At 45.7% G+C, this 20,390-nt stretch overlaps 1 protein-coding gene across 3 annotated transcripts in view; it reads left to right on the forward strand.

Moving 5' to 3' along the window:
* LOC146192208 (lysine-specific histone demethylase 2-like) overlaps window positions 1–20,390 on the forward strand; it is a 139,764-nt gene that overhangs the window by 104,818 nt on the left and 14,556 nt on the right. For 2 of the 3 annotated variants that reach the window (XM_084602380.1, XM_084602381.1), the window contains exon 17: window positions 12,556–12,708. In XM_084602380.1, coding sequence (XP_084458506.1) covers window positions 12,556–12,708 — 153 coding nt within the window. Of the gene's footprint in view, window positions 1–12,555; window positions 12,709–18,946; window positions 19,117–20,390 lie in introns of those variants that run through there. The other variant, XM_084602382.1, reaches the window with a different exon arrangement.

Below are 20,390 nucleotides of genomic sequence, written 5' to 3' on the forward strand. Positions count from 1 at the left end.
AATGAACCCACCCTCCACTTTTGCACCGAAAATTTGAAAAAAAAAAAAAAAAAAAAGCGTTAAGGCCAGCTTGCCCACATGCAAGTGATTGAGCGATCTCAGCGACGATCGGCAGCGACAGAGCGAAAAATTTCAAACTTGTTGGAACTGCGTCCCTCTCGCCCCTCGAGCCACCGTGGCAGCTCAAAACAAGGTTTCTGTGTTGCAGCGGCAGAAATCGCGAGCGTTCTCGCTTGCATGTCGATGGCGCGCGTCACTCCGTTTCGGTCGTCTCATCCACAGCTCATTGCCAGCGTGCCAAGATGCTGTGCAGCGATAACGTCGGGGTGCGTTTATCTTTTGATAGCTCCTGCGGTGGCGGAGAGCGAACTTGGCAGAGTGCCCGTGAAGGCTTGATTGCACAAGCCTGGTTCGATTTATCACGCCTCATGATCGCAGCAGCTGACCGTGTGCTTTCGTTGATTCATACATGCAAAGGTAAACGACTCCCGCAAAAAAAAAAAAGAATAATAAAACCTGCCGCTCCGTAACGTCCGAGCAGCACAACGATAACAAAGGATGACTCGCAAAAAAAAGAAGAAAGAAAACAAGGAGAGAGCTGCCACTTTTTAACGTCCGCGGGTGCCATAGCCACGTCAGCCGCCGCGCGCAGAGGGTTCGCAACAAACGCTGCAGAAAACATCCGACACCTGTCTGAAAACGGGCTGAGTTGGCTTGGCGCATGTGTAGCGCGTGCTGAAGGAGAGAGATCGCTCGGCGAAAGGATGGGCACACCCACGCACATGGCTTGTAAACGTCATGTGTTGGCGCGCGGGAAACGATAATTGCAGATGCGCGCCTTTGGGGAATGGGCGCGGCGCTGTCCAGACTAGCCATCGCCAACTGTCCCCTCTCATTCCTTCCGCGTGTGGCTTGAAAACGTCACGCGGCAAACGGCCAAGGGTGATGTGATCGTCTTTGGGGAAGGCACATTTTCCAATGCGTGGTGCGGAGTTCGATATATCGAACGACGGTGAAATTAAGTTCGATATATGACGCGGCTTTCCTATACTTTTACATGGGATTTTCAAGGGGATATTCCGTGAGTTCGATATAACCAAAATTCGATATATCCGGGTTCAATATAACCGGGTTCGACTGTATTTGCGTTATTCTGAAATATGCGCTATTTTGAAATTCATAGTCCTCAAATATTTTTACATTGAAAGCATAGAAAATCGGATGGGGATTTTCAAAAAGTTTGTTATTTTGAAAAATTCGTTAATGTGGTGTTCATAGTAACGAGAGTTGACTCTAATGCTAATACAGTAAAAGCTCGTTAATTCGGACTTCTAGGGACCGTAATATATGTCCGGATTAACCGAATGTCCGAATTATCGAGAGAACAAAAAAAAAACATGCACAATTTTATCTCAACATACCTTTATTACTTAAAGTAATCACGGATGCTTGTCTGCTTTCCTGTAGAAACCCGCGCGGATACTATTTTCCTCAGTCCTTCCAGGTGCTCAGCAGCGCGCATGCCATCTGCAGTGCCCCAACAAAATTCCTCTAACACAACGAGGGCCTCTGCTGCTTCCTTCACAGTGCGAGGGGGCCGAGGCTGCTCCTCTCGTAGCCCCTCTTCCTCCTCCGAATCTTCGCCGTGCAGTACGTCCCGGACAATTTCTTCCTCAGTTAGAGAGAGCCAGCTGTAGCAACGCCGTCATCAATGCTGTTGTAATCGGAGAGTGTCACCGCATCCGGCAGCACACCTCCGAAATCCGGGCAGTCATCTGCATTGTCGTCTGGCGACACTTTTGCCACTGTGTCATTGCAGGGCTCAGGCAAAACGAAGCCACTGTGTCGAAAACAGTTAGCGATGACGTGCGCAGGCGTGTTCTTCCAAACGTAGGCAAGAATGTTGACCGCACTCAGAAGATCCTCGTCATACTGCTTACCGACTTCATTGCACAGTAGCATGCGTTCCAGCACGCGTCTGCGGTATTTAATCTTCACATACTGAATTATACCTTGATCCATCGGTTGGAGGGTCGATGTAGTGTTGGGCGGCAAAAAAACAACTTCAGTGTTGTTCAGTCCGGTGGCACTGTTATGTGCACTACAGTTGTCAAGGACAATTAACATCTTGCGGTTCTTCGCGGAAAACTGTCGGTCTAACTTTTGTATCCAGCCGCGAAAAATTTCCGATGTCATCCAGGCCTTTTTATTAGCCCGGTACTCCACCGGAAGAGCAGGCACGTTCTTAAAGCACCGTGGCTTTTGTGCCTTTCCAATGATGACAAGCGGCAAGCGCTCTGTCCCTGTCATGTTTGCGGCTAAAAGAATGGTGACTCGTTCTTTACTCCTTTTTCCTCCGATGCAGGGATCTCCTTTCATTGTCACAGTCTTGTCAGGCAATGCCTTAAAGAAAAGTGCTGTTTCATCAGCATTAAAAATGTCATTTGGATCATATGCTGCGATATGCTTCAGCAGCTGAGCGTTCTTCTAGTTGTTGGCAACATCTTTGCTGACGGCACCTCTTTCGCAGCACACAGTCTTGAAAACGAGACTATGTCTGTCTCTAAAGCGCGCACACCACCCTTCTGACGCTTTGAATCCATCGATATGCATCACCAGTGCGGACCTCTCGGCCTGCGCCATGATGAGGGGTCCACTCAAAGGGAGGTTTTCATCACGCGAGTTGACCACCCACTGAAGCAAGGCTTCTTCCAACTCCGGATGAGCTGCTGTTCTCAGACGCTTTCTTGACGCTTGGAACTTCTCGCTTTCGAACGCCTGAAGAATCTGTTCTTCATTTTTTACATATGTGCTTAAAGTACTCCTTTTAACGTCATATTTTTTCATTGCTTCTTGTCGGGAGAGCCCGTTCTTAAGGGCCCGCAAAATTTCCACTTTGGTAGCCAAGTCCTTGGCCTCGTAGCTCTTCGGCCGTTTCGCCGGTGTTGCCATCGGGGGCGAGTGCGGTGATACCAGCGCACAACAGAGAAGCAATGAGCCGCACTAAAGCGAGCAGTCTTCAATACAACAGCGTAGCGCACCGACAGCAGCAAAACGACAAAATGGCACCGCCAGTAACGTCGACTCGTGAAAAAACAAGAAAAAGCGCCCATCCAGCCACAAGTCGAGCCAAGTTGATTAATTGATGTCCATGGCGATGCTGCTTTTGGGTATCGCTATTGCGCCGCGTTCGTCTTATTTTCGTTTTCGAGCCTCGGTAGCTGCCCGAAGTTGTCCGAATTATCCGTTGTGCGGTCATATCCGTCCGACTTAACGAGAGTTTCGTCCTGTAGACTCCTATACATAATTCTGGGGACCAGGCACGAAGGTCGAATTATCCGATTTTCCAAATTAACGGGAGTCGAATTAACAAGCTTTTACTGTAGCACTTTTTCTCGCTCGATTGTTCCTGATGCAGTGCTGTACACTGTGGTGGGTTTTGAAGGTGCGCGTGATGCTCACACTAAGCAGTTCTGCCTCTAGAATAGCTGCGTGCTCTTGTTTGCTGTTTGTGGTCAGTGGTTACAGTGTTCGAAGGCCAAAAGTGCTCACTTTCAGCAAGGCGGTTTACGGGAATGGACGTCAAATACAGTGACACTTGACAGAAAGAAAAATTCTGCAAGTGAACCACCAGAGTATAAGAGAATAGTGACTGTGCGTTGCAAAAGCTTAAAGGGACACTGAGGGCAACTCCAACCAAATAGTTGAACCCGGATATATAAAACTCGAAGGGGATCGCGAAATAGTTCGATATACAGATATCTGCTTGAGACGCCGCATGCGATTGTGAAAAATGATACCGTATTTGTCGTGTAATCAACCCACTTGCATAATGAACCCACCCTCTACTTTTGGCGCCAGGAATCTGAAAAAAAATAAAAATAATAATAAGCGTTAGCCGGTGGTGTGCCAAGATGCTGCGTAGCGATAACGTCGCGGCATATTTATCTTTTAACTATACTTTTGATGTTAGCTCCTGCGGTGGCAGGGAGCGAACTTGGCAGAGTGCCCATGATGGGTTGATTGCACAAGCCTGGTTTGATTTATCACGCCGTGCTGGGGCAGGCGGAGTCCTCTGTAACAAAATAATTGCAAAGCGTGATTGCTGCAAATGCCGTTTGAAGCCGACAATATTAAAAGTCCGTGTCATGATCGCAGCTTACCGTGTGCTTTCGCTGATTCACAGATGCAAGGATGGACAACTCTCTAAAAAAGAAAAAAAAAAAAAGCCACTTCTTCACATCTGCAGCTGCCATAGCTTACGCTACGCTGCGAGTTCAGCACACAAAAAAACATGCTGCTACTTAATGTCTACAGCTGCCATAGGTTGCGGTATGCCGCACGTTCAATGCGACGACAAGGATGATGATTCTCGAAAAGAAAAAAAAAAATCTGCCTCATCTTAACGTCCGCAGACACCATAGCTTAAGCTGTGCCACTTGTTCAGCATGACAACACAAGACGTCATGTCACCTGCCGCGTACAGAGGGTTAACAACACTCTGGAGAAAGCGTCAGACGTTCTGTCTGCCACGGGCTGAGCCTGGCTTGTCTGCGCGTGCGTAGTGCGTGCTGCTCCGAACGAAGACCGGGAAAGAGAGAGGAAGAGCAGAGAAAGAAAGCTCTACAGAATGAGTGAACCCTCGCGCTTTGCTCTTATCGCATTGTTTCCCCTCTCCCGAACACCACGGCTGCATTGATTGCGTCTGCTTCGTACTGGCCGTTGCCAAACCGGTTCCCTCTCGTTCTTTCATGCACATGGCTTGCAAACGTCATGTGCTGGTGTGCGGCAAACGATCACCACAGATGCGCGCGCCTTTAGGGAAAGGGCACGATGCTGCTCTAGACCAGCCGTCACCACGGCTGTCTCGCTCATGGCTCTCTTTCATTCCGCACGTGACTTGAAAGCGTCACGCGGCAAAAGGCCGAGGGTAATGCGATCGGCTGTGGGGAATGTGCACCTTCCAGTGCGTGATGCGGAGTTGAACGAACGGTGAAATTGAAGTTTCCTATACTTTTGCTTGGGATTTTCAAGAGGATATTCCGTGAGTTCGATATTTACATGTATAGTCAAACCCGCATAATTCGTGCTGCAATCTTTTGCTCAGGCTTCATGTACGCGTGCAATATTTACTTGCATAAGAACCCACCTCCTATTTTTGCCATTTAGAACTTAAAAAAAAAAATAAACGCTAGGTGTTAACACGTCCCTCTGTTTTGCGTTCGCACCGTTGCACTCCACAGTATTTCTTGGCAGCGCGCCAAGTATGTCTCTTGGTATTGGCTCTAATAGTGGTGAGATGAGGGGGGGGCGAACAAACTGTGGTGGCCTGCTCTTGCTCAGCTTGTCTGGTTTTCAGTACATTCGCTTGGTTCGCTTTATCACGCAGTGATTGGGGTGGGGTGGGTGGGGTCCGCTACCATGAAATCGTTGGAACGTGTGACAGCAGCAAGCGCCTTGTGAAGCGAACAATGCTAAAAGCTGGCGTCGTGATCGCGGCTGACCACGTACTTTCTTTAATGATTGATGGCTGGAATGAATGACTCGTAAAAAAACAGTCAACTTTTCCCGCGCATTCGACCGTACTGTCAAACTCACGTTGATTTTTCTTGAAAAAAAAAAAAAAAGTTTGTTCATTATGCAAGTAAATATATTTCCAGTTAGCGCCTAAAACTTCGGCACTGCGGGTTTTCTATGCACATGACAGATAGCGCGGTGGTACGCACCCTGCCATACATTGTTTCACTCGCAGATTCTTAAATGCCGGCGAAATTGGAGCGTAAAATAGCAGATGTAAAGTGCGGTGTGTCAGGGCTGAAGTTTTAGTTCTCATCCGATTGTCAAGGTGGCTGCTTGTACATGCATGCCATGCGCGAGAACTTCGTTAAATCGAAGTTGCGCATAAAAACTAATTTGTTGAATTGCGGGAAAATAAAATACGTGGTTTTCAATGGGGCAGAGATTGAGAAAAAAATAAAAATCGCTACATCGTGAATTTCGTTACATTGAGGTTTATTATAGTCAAACCTTGATATAACGAACACGCACATTACGAATTATTGAATATATCGAACTCTTCCGAAATGATTTTGTCAAACACATGTATTTTTAACTTCCCATAGCGAACGCGGTTCAGCATAATACGGATATTACGAACTTTGCGACGCCAGGCATTAATAGCAGGAGGCAGGCTTCGTTGCACTACATGTGTGTTATGCGGTGCAGCAAACGTTCAGGACTACCTTGCAGGCGCTGACAGCGCCACAGATGCCACGACGGCATTGGGAGTTTCTGAGCATCCCGCAGACGAAGCTCAGGCTAACCCTGCAGACGATGAGAACATTCCGACTTTACAAGAAGCGCTTGCTGCATTGGATTTACTGCGCCGCCACTGCAGTGCTATTGAGAGCAGTGGGTTTGCCCTGGTTGAGTGTTTGCAAACTGTGGAACAGGGCGTGATAAGGAACGCGATCAACAAAAAAGCAGGCTGCAATAACGCAGTTCTTTGCGCGTAAATAAATGGACGTGACCCAAGTAGGCACCTTCCGAGTTGCTGTGCCTTCTCTGATTGAATTTCGCTGCTCTTGCGTGTTTTTTCTACGAAATTTTATATTACGAATTATGGATAGAGCGAACTATTTTCCGATTTTTTTACTGTTCGTTATAACGAGGTTTCACTATCATGATTTCGACTGTATTTGGCTTTTTTTGACTGTATTGATGTTTGTCCAATTAGTACTATCTCTTACTGGGGTAGGGAAGCTACTTATATTGGCAGAGCACGTTATGCGACACGCAGAGGTGATTGGTTGGGACATTTCTGGTGGCATAGGATTGCCTTTTTTTTTGCTCACTGTTAAATTATATTTAAAAAAAAAATACCTTAAATACCAATATTCCAGTGAGCGGTTGTATAACTAATGCACCCTTTGCTTTCCTCGCTATACATATATGCCTTATTTTAGGGCCTATACTTTGGCCCCTCCTTCCTGCTAGTGGCAGTATTTTTGAAAAAGAAAAACAAATCACTCAGAAGTCGCATTGATGTAGAAGATGCACCTAAATGCTTTAAAAACACCGTGAAGATACCTTTGTGTGGGTACAAAAAATACAAGCATGTGGTAGCTTCCATGTGCAGACGATCTTCACCGCCAAATTCTGTCCAGTTATTTTAAGATTATGCAACTCTAACTGCTGATTCACATAGTAAATATATAGTTTTAGCATAGTGCATTCTGCTGTTCTCAGTTGAATGGCATGTGTAGAGAGCTACCTGCACTTGTGCAGAAGGCCCCCAAGGGGCGCACATGTGTCACTGTGCAGATGTCTTCCCACTGAAGTGTATCACACTGTGCTGAAACTTTTCTGTAACTCTTCTTTTTCTTACCAAGGTACTTTGTTGGGCGAGTTGGTACGTATTCATTATTAATTTAAACAGCGCGAACTTGAAGACAAAGGACAAGATAACAGAAAGCCACAGTACGAGCGCCGACTCACAACTATGCCTAAGCCCTTTACTCCAAGGCCCAGAAAAAACAAACATGAAGAAAACGAAACAATCACGTGAAACAACCCCTGGGTTCACCTGCTGCACAAAAAGTCACTTAAAAAAGACACCTCTTTGCTTGAAAGAGCAAGTGAAGTCTTGCTGACACACTTATTGTCCTTATTGGAAGGTTGCGGTGGTACCGTATGTACACAGAATTTCACATGGCCTCAAAAATGTAGGCAAGAGGTATGGTGTTGACGTCGCATTGACCGCCCCGCTCAAGATGAGGGGGATTTGCCCGGCTATTCAAAGGGAAAAAGAAGTGAAGAAGCAAGAATGTGGGGTGAAACATAGAAACCCATTTGTTTGATGCAAGACAGGTGTTGTGTACAGGCTTCCACTCTCTTGCGGAGCCTGTTATATAGGACAAACAGGACGATGTATTAATAATAGACTACAGGAACACCTGAACAACTTGGAAAGTGGAAAGGATAAAGCGTTTCTGGTATCACATTGCCATTCAAAATAAGAAGAAGAAGAAGTGCACTCCTAAGCTTGACAAGGTTAGGATTTTGTATCGCCACAAAGAGAAGATGACGAGAGAGATAGTGGAATCATATTTTATTTCAACGGACAATAAGTGTGTCAGCAAGACTTCTCTTGCTCTTTCAAGCAAAGAGGTGTCTTTTTTAAGTGACCTTTTGTGCAGCAGGTGAACCCAGGGGTTGTTTCACGTGATTGTTTCGTTTTCTTCATGTTTGTTTTTTCTGGGCCTTGGAGTAAAGGGCTTAGGCATAGTTGTGAGTCGGCGCTTGTACTGTGGCTTTCTGTTATCTTGTCCTTTGTCTTTGTGTTCGCGCTCTTCTTTTTCTCTTTTACATGCCATTTCCTTTCTAATTACAGTATAGTTCTTGGACAAGTTCTTGGGAACAGTAAAAGATGGCATGCGGTGGTGTGTAAATTTTTTTTCCATATGCAGTTAAACCTGGTTATAACAAACTTGTAAAATGTCCACGATTTTTCAGTACATCCAGATTTTTGTTATATGCAGTTTTTGCGTGAAGACTCCAAAGAACCGTGCATAGCAAAAACGAGATTAAGAATTGATTGTAAGGGAAATCACCTTGAAAGTTTTTACAGTGAATCAGAATTATTCGAAGTCATAGCAGCAGTGAAAAGTTTTGCGATCATGCTGAGAGAGAGCGCGGTGCGACTGCGGCGGCAGCTTCTGTGTCTACTCAATTTGGCTGAACTAGCTGCACTAGTTCGTAGAGTGCAGCACCTTCACGGTAGTTTTTTCAGTGCAACTTGCGACCCCTGCACCTTGCTATTTCTTTCACAAAAATGCAAGCCTAGTTCAGCACGAGTTCACCAAATCTCTGAACTGGCCAGTTGCCAAGTGCAGTGAGTAACTCGCAGTTTTAGCGGTGTTAGTGTCGCGCTGCACCTGAACTAGCTGAACTAGTGCTGCAAGACATTTGCAGGCTCTTGGAACCCCCTAGGATCCTGCCAGAACTAGTGCAGAAAGTGCAGCCAAATCAAGTAGACCTTCTACCTCCGCCGCGGTTCGCTCGACGCAAGGGAGTGGGGGAAAGGGGGGTAAAGGAGGAATCAGTCTGGGTGAGAGTGCGCGTTGGTGCCGTCTCCAAGCGAGGATGTGCCTGCACCTTCAAGCATGTTCCCACTCGCCTAGCACCTTTGCCCTACGCAACTGACACTACCTCCGTTTTCGGCGCTCTACGCTTTTTCCACCTCTGACTCGTGGGTACCCGCAAGAGACCGCGTGGCAGCAATAGACACACAATGCTTGCCCTGCGTTTTTTTTTCCTTTGTTCTGTTATTTTTCACGGCTTCTGAGCTCCATCCAATGTTCTTAGAGGCCTGCAGCAGTGTTCGTGCACGTGTCTTTCTAGCGTGGTTCTCCTAGTGTGCCATCATTGTTGGCACGACCTTACTAGCACTGGATTTTTCGTGAATAACAATGGAGGATCGTCGTTTGGAAAGCACAACACAGCCGGTGCAAAGAGGAAGTGAACAGCAATACAGCTAGGAGTTGAGCGGAACATTGTACATGAGCACAAGGACAGCGTAAGTGGGCAACTTAGTGCGCAAATATGGCCTGACGCAACTGACTGTATTGACAATCATCCGCAACACGCTCAAGATTGAGAACGAAAGCGATTGCAGTGCTGCCCATAAAATGGACGACAGTTGGAAAAGGGTTTGACACAAGGCCTACAAAGACTTAGAACAGGCGCTCTACCGGTGGTTCTTGAATGCCCTTGTAGCGAATCTGCCGATTAGTGGCCTGATTTTAGCGGAGGAGGCGAAGCACTTCGCATACCTCCTGCGCAAAACAGATTTTCAGCCCTATGATGGTTGGATTCAACAGTTCAAGGGGAGACGTGGAATCGTCTACAAGGCAGTCGTGGGCAAGCCAGGATCGCTCGATGCCAGCGCTAGACAGAAATGGCTTGAAGAAACACTGCCCTGCATCCGAGAAGCATACACGGTCCAGGACTTGTACAGTGGTGATGAGACTGGGCTGTTTTTCCAGATGCTATTGTCAAAGACGCGTGCTGTCAAAGGCGATCCCGGTAAAGGCGGCAAGCAAAGCAAATTGCGCGTGACCATTTTCTTGTGTACCAGCATGGATGGCAGCGACAAGTGCCCCACCTTCGTCATTGGGAAATCCAAGAATCTCCGCTATTTTTCGTGGTGTTGTGAGGATCCCGGTTTGCTACCATTATAATTGGAAAGCATGGATGACGCGCAAGTTTTTCCACGAGTGGCTGGTCGTGTTTGATCAGCGGATGCAGCGGGAAGGCAGAAAGGTGGCATTAGTGCTGGACAATTGCACTGCGCACCAAAGAGCTCAGAAGCACTCGCATGGTTTTTTTCCTCCCACCTAACACCACTGCAGGCTTGTAGCCCATGGATGCAGGTGTGATTGCTTGCATCAAGGCACTGTATCGTGGACTTTCTAAGCAGGCTTGTGCTGAGCCTCGACATTTCTGTCTGAGAATGCTGACCGGCACCTGACATGGATATCTCTCTCCTGATTGTCAGTTCAGTTCAGGCGTTCAGTCGTGTCCGACTCTTCGTGACCCTATGGACCATGTCACGCCACGCTTTCCGGTCTCTCACTATCTTCTTAACATCACATAGCTTCATCTGCAATGCCTCGAGAATGCCATCTAACCACCGCGTTCGCTGCCTACCCCTTCTCCGGCGACCCTCAACCTTTCCCAACATCAAATCTTTCTCCAGCGACTCCTCTCTTCTCATCAGATGACCAAAGTAGCTGAGCTTTAACTTTAGAATTTGACCCTCCAATGAGCAGTCAGGGTTTATGGTCGACAATATTGACTGATTTGATCTTCTGGCAGTCCAAGGAACTCTTAAGTCTTCGCCAGCACCACAATTCAAACGCGTCAATTCTTCGGCGGTCAGCCTTTTTCACAGTCCAACTCTCGCATCCATACATCTCTCCTGATTGTACTGCAGTTCATTTTTGAAGTATGGGCAGGAATAAGCTTCTCTACAATCGTGAACTGCTTTAGGAATGTGGGTTTCGCTGGTGATGCCGGTGACGCGGAAGGTCATGAAGCTCCTGCCGACACGGCGAGGAGTGAACTTTGGTCCATAGTGAGCAGTAGTGGTGGCGACTCGTTGGGATGTGAGGAATTTATACATGCTGGCGATACAGTCGCGACAGATGATGAGCTGACAGACGAGGCTATCGTCGCAGCAGTCATTGGCATGGAGGACGGTGACTGTAGCGACGACGGCAAACCGGAACCTGTGCTTGGTGCGTTTCATCAGGAGGCTTTGAGAATGATCAACTCCCTGCTGGACTTTGCTTTTGCTAAGAACCTTCCACTGCACTATGTTCAGTAGTTGGATGCCCTGCGGGAAGATGTCGGCCAGATGGCCGTGAAATATAGACAACACTTACAAAATTTCATTTTTCCCGCTACGAAAAAAAAGAGTGTAAGCTATCTTGTCACCATTAAATGTGTAGTTCATAATGTTTTCTTTGTTTTTTCGGCCTTACAAAGTTATAACAATTACTGGCTATAACAATGATATTTCCATGGCACTTCAGTATCGTTATAAGTAGGTTTGACTGTAAATTGCTTTCGAAAAAGTTCCAAGAAATAAAATATTTCTATATGCCTAAAATATGGCACATATGTGTGCCATATGCTCGCTTTTTTGTGCCAAAATGCACTTCGGCCTTGTGCAAGAGCTGCTGTGTAGTGACTTTGGCCAACCACATCACTGAACCCAGGACTACTCTCTGCCTGTGGCAGTTGCTCTACCAACGAAGCTAACCAAGGTAGACGGCAGGGCAGCTTATTACCAAACCATAGCCCGTAGGAGCACTCGAGCAGACGACACTCTGGCGCGTGATTCCTCTGAGCAATGCTACCTGGCGACAAATTGTGAATATATTGTCTTAACGAATAATAACGCATTTAAAGGCCACTATTCCCGTCGCTTTTGTGGCAGAATGGATTAACATCATCCGCCTCTGCACTGATGCCACTGAAACATCTGTTTGACTCCTGTGTTGTAATTTTTTTCAGTTTTTTTTTTACACTTGCCTTCACCATAATTATTTCCTGCTTTCAGTGAGTGTATGTTACCTTTAGGTTGCTTTTACTGACATATTTCAGTAGCAATCTGTATGACAATGGTTCCTTCACAGTATTTATTTCCTGCCTTTAGTGAGTGCATGCTACCTTTAGGTTGCATTCAGAGACATCTTTCAGCAACAATCGCCGTTTACTGTGTGTGTATGTCGTGTGCTCCAGTGCACGTACGGGATATGGTTTGGCAATACGCAGCAGGGCAAGGCCGTATTGATTGACTTGCTGTGGAACAATGTAACCCCCCCCCTACTGGAGTGGGCTTTAAGCAAGGGAGCAATCATTCATTAGTGCCTGGGGAAATCATTTGGTGCAGTGTTTGGGGCTCTTGGGGCAGAAGCTCCGCTCTTGCTGCCAACTGTTGCTCTTGCTACCTTGGCATTGCGTGTGAGGATGGTGTGCATGATGCAGGATGTTCCTGAGCCCAAGGGCTACTCAGTCACCCACTGGCGGGACAGCCCCTACGCACGCATGGTGTACAGCTACGTGCGGTGTGGGGGCACAGGGGATGCGTACACCACCCTGGCCGAGCCCATCGCCGACCGCCTCTTCTTTGCTGGAGAGGTAAGTACTGTGTCAGGGTTCTCTGACCGCTCTAGTCTGTGGACTATTCCACTCTGTCCAGGGGAAAAGAAATAATAGAAACACTTCATATATCCCAGTCTTTTCACTTCATCCTGAGGCAAACTGCTGACAGGAGGAGAGTGAACATCTCAAGGTTTTCGTGCTCTTTTCCAGTAGGGCCGTGCACCTGCATTTCATTGCTGGGATGGGTTTAAGAAAGCCCTTTTTTGTGGTTTTCGGTGCTTGTCATGTCTGTGGTCTACTGCCTGAGCACAGCAGTCGTAGGTTTAGGCTGGCCCGGAACACAGCTGACCCATGTTTTCCAGAGACAACACACTGGCCAAAATATGTCATGAAATTATGGTGGAGATGAAAAGATCTTGCCTCATGTAGTACAGATCGAGCACTATAATATCAAAGAAAAGAGGCCTTAAAATTTTGATTTGCCATTGAAAATCGCATAAAAACAACTGAGGCGCTATCTAGCAGAGAAACCCTATTACTCTTTGTGTAGTACCCCATGATACATGCCTGCAAAATCTCGCTGATTTTCGTAACTGCACACTTTTTTTTTTTTCTAGGAGTTCTTGTCTCATTATTTATATTTTACGCTCTGTCCAGTGCGTCCTTAAAAAAAGCCACCCCACCTTTTGCACCGTGAGAGGCATGCTTTCAGGTTTTGCCACTAAATGGTGCCACAGTGTTAGGAATTCTGTGAATGAAATAATGATAGTGCCCCTTAAAACTTTTGTTGACAAGGCCTGCGTTATTGTGCCGTAACAGCATTGAGTGTGAAACTGAAAAGGACATTAATCTATGCTAAAAAATGTCTGATTACTGCCTGGCGAGTGAAATTTCTTTGTTTTAGGTAGGGGTCTCTTTTGTCGATCACCAGTTGTCATCGTGGTCGCTGCTCATGACTTCCAGCATCTGACTACATTAAAACAGGTGCATGCGCTAATTAAAAAATTCTCTGTACAACTTTTCTACGCCATTTTTACCAAAATTATTATGGAATTAAACATTTTAGACATCAATCTTTCCATTGCGCCGAAATAAATTCGAGGCCTAAATTTCAGTGTTCTATCCCTTTAAGGTGTGCACTAGAAGGAGGAAGGAGATAGCAGGCAACAATAGGAGGTTCCCAGAGGAATTTATGTGTAGGGCGCCTTTGTTATCATATGCTTTGTGTACGGATGTGCTTGTAGGAGGATTGATGCAGTCAGTGCTTCCACTACCGCTGGTCTGTGCATTGAGCACCTCGCAGATTAAGGGTCATCGTCTTCATCACTAACTGTTTTCTTTTCTGAAGGGTAGGGCTGAAAGCTTGCCCGTTTGTTGCCCTCAATCTTATACCCCTGCAATAGGTGCAACGTGCACTCTTCTCTGAAGGCAGTCATTCATGGTTCGCACTTTGCTGGACGATTGCATAGCCTCGCCAGCAGCAATTTCAAGGGCACACAGGTGCATAATCTTGTTTTAATCGTTGAAACAGTTTAAAGAAATTTATCTATTTAGCAAGAAGCAAGATGCAACGGAGAAACAAGAAGCGAAACCCTCGTTGCAAGACACAATGCAGGCCTGTGGCGTTGCCTTTTTCATTCAGTTAGGGTTTGTGATCCAGCTACTGTTGGGGGGAACACATGCTGAATACGCTGACCTTGTTGTGAAACATCTGTGTGGCAACGTTGGTGCTGCCAGTCACTTGAAGTTTGTCATTTCTGCCAAGTTCCCTTCTGGCCCTCTGCTCTCTGCCATATTGTTGTCAGAATTTCAGAGAGTTGATGAACTTATCACAAGACCTTAACAACAGTAAAAAGCTTTCTGTTGTTAGTTTAAGTTTTCTGCCACACCAAACTGTTTGTTCTCAAAAGAAGCTTTCCTTCTTCATTTACTCTTTCAGACATTCTGTATACTTCCTGTCACCATTTCTTTCTTTTTGGTACAAGTGCACTTTATTTTAACAGCACATAGTCACTTCAGGTGCTGAAGTGCATTCCCTTTAGCTGCACTTTTCTTGCACGCTTAGCAAGGGTATTACGTGCGAAGGAGCGGGATGGGGATGGCTGAGAAGCCTTTGTCTTCCTGGATGTCCGTTTAATAGATATGCCCCCCTTCGGCGGCCCTGGGAAGCAAACTGACCTTGTGTCCCACTATAAATGTGCAAAGCTATTCAGCCCCCTGCGAGGACGATGTGCTTGGGCTATCTTTGCGTAAGGATGTAAAATTTCCAGACATTTTTAAGGTTGGAAAAAAAAACAAGGAAAAAAAAGTTTTTTTTTTTGAAATATTGGAAAAATATGAAAAATATCAATTATTTGTAATATACAAGAAGGCAATCCCAATATTGTTGGTTTTTGTTTTTTGTGGCTATTTTTTTATTTGATGGGTGTTACTGTGCAGAGGCAGCTAAGGTCATTATGCGCCAAACACAGGGTTGAGTTACGTGGTGACAAGCGAAGAGGATAGCACAACATGGCAATAGCGCGAAGTATAATGGTTGGCCTAGCGTGAGGGCTCCTCTCGTGCTACTGCCTATCTTCTTCTTCGTAACACTTCCCAGGGCCACCGAGTGATTGTCCCGATCGGTTCGCTTGAAGTTGATGGTGACGTGACGGTGAGGATGTTCAAGGAAAGACAGGAGTGAATGACTTGCTTGCCACCAAGATGTCTGATGTGTGGGTGATCCGCCTCCCCTGGAGTTGTTCAACCATCCGTTCCCAGAGTCCATGGGACTGATGGCTCGAGGTCACATCGGGCGGCTTGGGCGGGAGTTGCGTGCTCGTGTCCATCGGTTCCTTCGGGTCATTTGGGTCTTTCGGGTCCTTCGTCTCCGTTCTAGTTGGTCTCTGTTCTCCTTATCTTCAGGTCCGGCTGGGGACTGGGCGGTGGTAGTTGGTCGGGTCTGGGCTGGAAGGGCTGGGACGAAGCTGCTCGGCGATGTCCCTGGGCCCTCGGTCGATAGTCCCGGCTTACAGATGGCATCGATGCTCCACGGTGAGGATTGGGATGACATACGCCACACCTCCAACCAAAATGTTACGTGGTGACAAGCGAAGAGGACAGCACAACATGGCGATAGGGTGAAGGATGATTTAACGGTTGGCCTAGTGCGAGGGCTCCTCTCGCGCCACTGCCTATCTTTTTCGTAACAATATATACAGCATCCTGAAAGCACACAAAAAAGCCAAAATTGTTCGTTTTATGAATATTTATTAGGTGCGCATGTGGTACATAGTGAAAAAAACTATAGGCAGAATCGTTGCAGATTTCCAGGACTTCACCTCCTCTTGGGTCCATTGACAACGTGTCGGCAGATCCCAGGTTGTAGGAAGACGCCGCATTTATGGCAACTTCAAGTGTCTGCCAAGCCAGCATCTCTAGCATGCGCCTTTTGTTCTCGGTGATTACAGCAGCTTTCAGCAGCCCTTGCCGATATGTGCTTGAGCAGCTTGCATGTCATCATCTTCCCTTTCGTGTACACATCTGCTAGCAAAAACAAAAATAAGATACAGTATTATGCAGAATTGTTTTTTTAGTACAACTTGGGCAAACTGTTCATGAGCAGTAAAATTTGCCACTGCTACAAAATTTCCGTGTCCAAGTCAGTGGGCTGAAATTGGAATTCATGCAGAGTGCATATTTTCTGTATGGTGCAATAGAGTTGAAGCAAAAGCTTTTCTGACTCTCGGCGTGCATAAACAGCAGATAATCTTATCAGGTGCCAATGAGTGACAAAAGGATTAATTTCCAGTTAATACGCTGCACTGTATAAAACATTATATCTTACCGCTCGTCCAGTACAGCCTTGCATGCAGTGTCAACCGAAGCAGGCCAAGAGGAATTGGCATGCAAAGGTCCGTCCTAGTGATCCCGAGTCTTTACTCCTGCAGGGAAGTGTAGCAACATGGTAGGCATATAAAGCAGCAAATGCTCCCCAAAACCTTCTCCGTTACGAACATATGTCTTAAAATAAAGGGTCAGTGGTACTCACACTCAGTTGCAGACTGTTCTAACAGGACGAGGCATGTCATGGTTCTACTGTTTATTCTCCGAGTGCGAGTGGAGCTGCAGGAGACAACCCGCGAGGTGCGCACCTGCGCTTCTGGAGAGAAGAGCGAAGAGAGAGAGAGAGAGAGCACCAGCGCTAGTCGTGCGAGCGCGACAGTGTTGTCCGCATAGTTTCAAATGGCACCACAAGTTCGAATTCCACCGAAGTTCACTGCACGCTGCTGAGGCATGGGAACGAAGAATGTGTGCGCTGCCACGGCGAAGGCTGGCGCTGCTGCTTTGCAAATAGCCGCCTAACACGGCTAGAAAGAACGTTTTTTCTAAACAGTTAGAGCGAACGAACGTAATTTCTAGATTGAAAAACCCTTGGTCTTGTTGCAATATGTTTTGATAATATTCCCATAAGAGCATGAAGAATCTTCGCAGAATACTGCATAGGAACAAGCCTTTAAACGCGTGATGTTAAGCCGACTTTGCAATAATATTCGAAGGCAGGTCATGAGAGTTATACAAGCGCTTATACAGCTTTCAGACAATAATTTCATTGAAGAGCAGCATGACCAGGCAACAATAATTTTATGACAATTATTTCGATGGTGAGCACGCATTCATTACATCATGTTTTTTTGTTTCTGTAAAACAAAAAATTCATTGACACTTATTTCCAGTCACTAATTGTCGGCTTGCTATGCTTCAAGCTTCTTCAATATTTTCTCTTTATAATCTTTACTTGCAATAGTACAGCTGCCACAACAAGTACACAACTTGTAGTAAAAATTTAGGCAGCGTGCAGTGCTATTGAATTAAATACACTTCATTCCAGAACATCCGAGAATTAAAGCTAGATTTTTTTTTCTCTGCCAGGCAAAGGTAGAGAACAGATACAAAATAATGCATTTATTTTTTTTACGTGGGCAGACATACCTCTTGACTATGAACTATGCTGCATCAGCAGCCTAAAGGGTTCATCATTTGTCCCTTGCTGAAGCATTCAAACTAAAGCATGCCGGCACATAGAACCAAGAGCAAGTTTATGGCTGATGGAAATTACAATACAAAATATGCTGCAGCTAGCCCGTCTTCTGTGCTTACAGACCAGCTACGGCGCAGTACAGTTGGTGCTGGTGCCGAGTTGTGGAGTCAGCTAGCGTACATGGCAAAACGGTGCAGCATTTGCCTTCACTAGCACAATCTCTTAGAACTTTGTTTTCCAGCATTTGATCATATTCAGTTTTCTTTCACCACGCAAATGAAATAGTGAATAAATAAAGAATTTATGTGTCTATTTTCAATCATGAACCATAGTTTTCCGGATGCGGATATAAAACCTCATCGCTACGAATTAAGCCTATAGAATATATGGTTTTGAAGGTGCTATGTCTTGCAGGTTGCATAAGTGTATGTGCTTGTATACTGCGCCATATTTTGTTTCTATACGTAGGCAGAGAGCGTTTTCAGCTTGAAAAAAAATCCCAAGCAGCACGCCGTCAATGGACCGCCACTGGTCCAATATTGGGATATATTGGTCTCAATAATGGTCAATAATAGTGTTTTATTGGGGCACACAAAGATCCAGGATATAAGACAATCAATTTGATTGGCTTTTCTATCAATACCAGTATTGGCATACTACCTTGTTTACTGGCATTCAACGGCACTCAATAGCTACCTAATATCTTCCACCCAAGCTCACTCACTGGTTGTTATATCACTACCTTCCCGCCAAGCTCACTGGCCATCCAATACCTTGTATCCATGCTTTTCACTGAATATTCACAACTGGCATCCAGCCAGATTTATCGGCTACCCAATATTTCCAATCCAATCTTGCCCACTGGTTTTGCATTATTGGCATCCAGCCAGAGCAGTTGGCAGTCCGGCACTTTATAGTGCTGAATATTTCAATAATCAGTACCACGGCTAGTTGCTTTTTCGTGCTATGGCTAACAGGATCATGCCATCACCTGCCTATGTAGTGCAGATATTTTGCATCCAGCATTTTATTTAAATACTGCATGCTGAGAATATCCATGCACAAAAAATAATACCGCTGAATGATTCATTGCCTGGTGATTTATTAGGTGTGCATGTGTTGCAGAAGGTGGAAAAATTTAGGCAGAACTTTTAGACTTCAGTGCTCCTCCTGTTTTGCATCCCTTGGCAAGGTGATCTCAGGACCGAGGTTGGAAGGCGCTGAGTTCATTGCAGCTTTTGTGGTCGTTTGCAGGGGCAGCAGCTCCCAGCAGCCTTAAAGATATGGACTTGAGCAGCAATGTATTTCCTTTCGGAGATAGCAACTGGAAATAAAAGCAACATTAATAAATCCCATCAAGACAGAAAACGTTTGGAAAGTGGAAGTACAGCTAGACCGTGGAGTAAAAATGCAAAATAAAGCATCACCTGTTCGCCCTCAGGCAACTTTCTTGTCTGGTTTGCTCAGGTTGAAATAAGCTGCTCGATGAGGCCGGCCATATTAACTTGGTTATATTGGTTGCGACATCTGGCAGTGTACGGCTTCCCATGTGGATGTGTTGCTGACGCTGGAAATATAAAACAAAATGATATTTTCCGTTATCTACCAGCTAAATGGTAGTCAGTGCTTGCCCCTTTCTACTTGTAGTGCCTTTGTGATCGGACACCTGTAGAAGAAAGACGTCATAACGGCATGCTTCAAATCAATAGCTTTCATTTGAACAGCTTTCGTTAGCATATATTGCCGCAAGAACTAAAGTGAAACTACAAAAGAAAAAAAGAGACTCCAAAAATGGCAGTCGCAGTCCAACTGCGGCTGCTAAAATTAGTGTGCACTGCATCATTACTGCAACCAGAACGTTTTAAAAGTTGTCAAAGGTGCAGCCAGAACAGCGTCAGGCTTGGGGTTTGCATAGATATACACTTAAATTGAAAAATAAAAAAGAAATCTGAAGCTTAGCGTACACGTTTGTTGTGGGAACAAGTTTGTATGTGTGGTAAAATAAGAACTACGGTAGCTAACTCCAAGTAAGAATCCCGTTTTCAGAATTTTTGTTTCATAGAGTTCTTCGCGCGGACAGTAGATCTTGCGCACAGAAGATGAAGTGTCATGTTTCAGATAACAATGTATAATTGTAGGTAAGTGCATTTTTGAACGAAGCTTTTCTATTACCGCAAATAATAAAATTTAGCAGTAAAAATAAGTGCGTCATCAGATCTTCTTTCGGCACGCTTTTAGTTTTCTACAATTGATTGTAAAACTGCACCCGCTGGTTATTTTATGACACTTCTACTACTCGGGATTAGCGCAGGAGAAAGATAAAACACGTGAATAAGCTACACGTCGTTTAGACAATACCAATAGTGCATTCATAATGGCAAATTACAATATAAAATATTCGCTTGCCACTAAAAATTATGTCCCAGAAAGCTCAACTTAACTCCGAATTTTGAATATAGTATGTAAAAGAAACTGATCGTCGGGGTGGCGCAGTGGTTACGTCGCGCGACTACTGTTTCCTAGGATGCGGGATCGAATCCCGGCCTCGGCGGCCGCTTTTCGTTGGAGGCGAAAGGCAAGGCGCCTGTGTGCTGTGCGATGTGAGTGCACGTTAAAGAACCCCTGGTGGTCGAAATTTCCGGAGTCCTCCACTACAGCGTCTCTCATAGCCTTAGTTGCTTTGGGACGTTAAACCCTA

This window comes from Amblyomma maculatum, chromosome 4, assembly GCF_055883805.1.
Source record: "Amblyomma maculatum isolate TAMU_Amacu chromosome 4, ASM5588380v1, whole genome shotgun sequence".
Lineage (NCBI taxonomy): Eukaryota > Metazoa > Arthropoda > Arachnida > Ixodida > Ixodidae > Amblyomma > Amblyomma maculatum.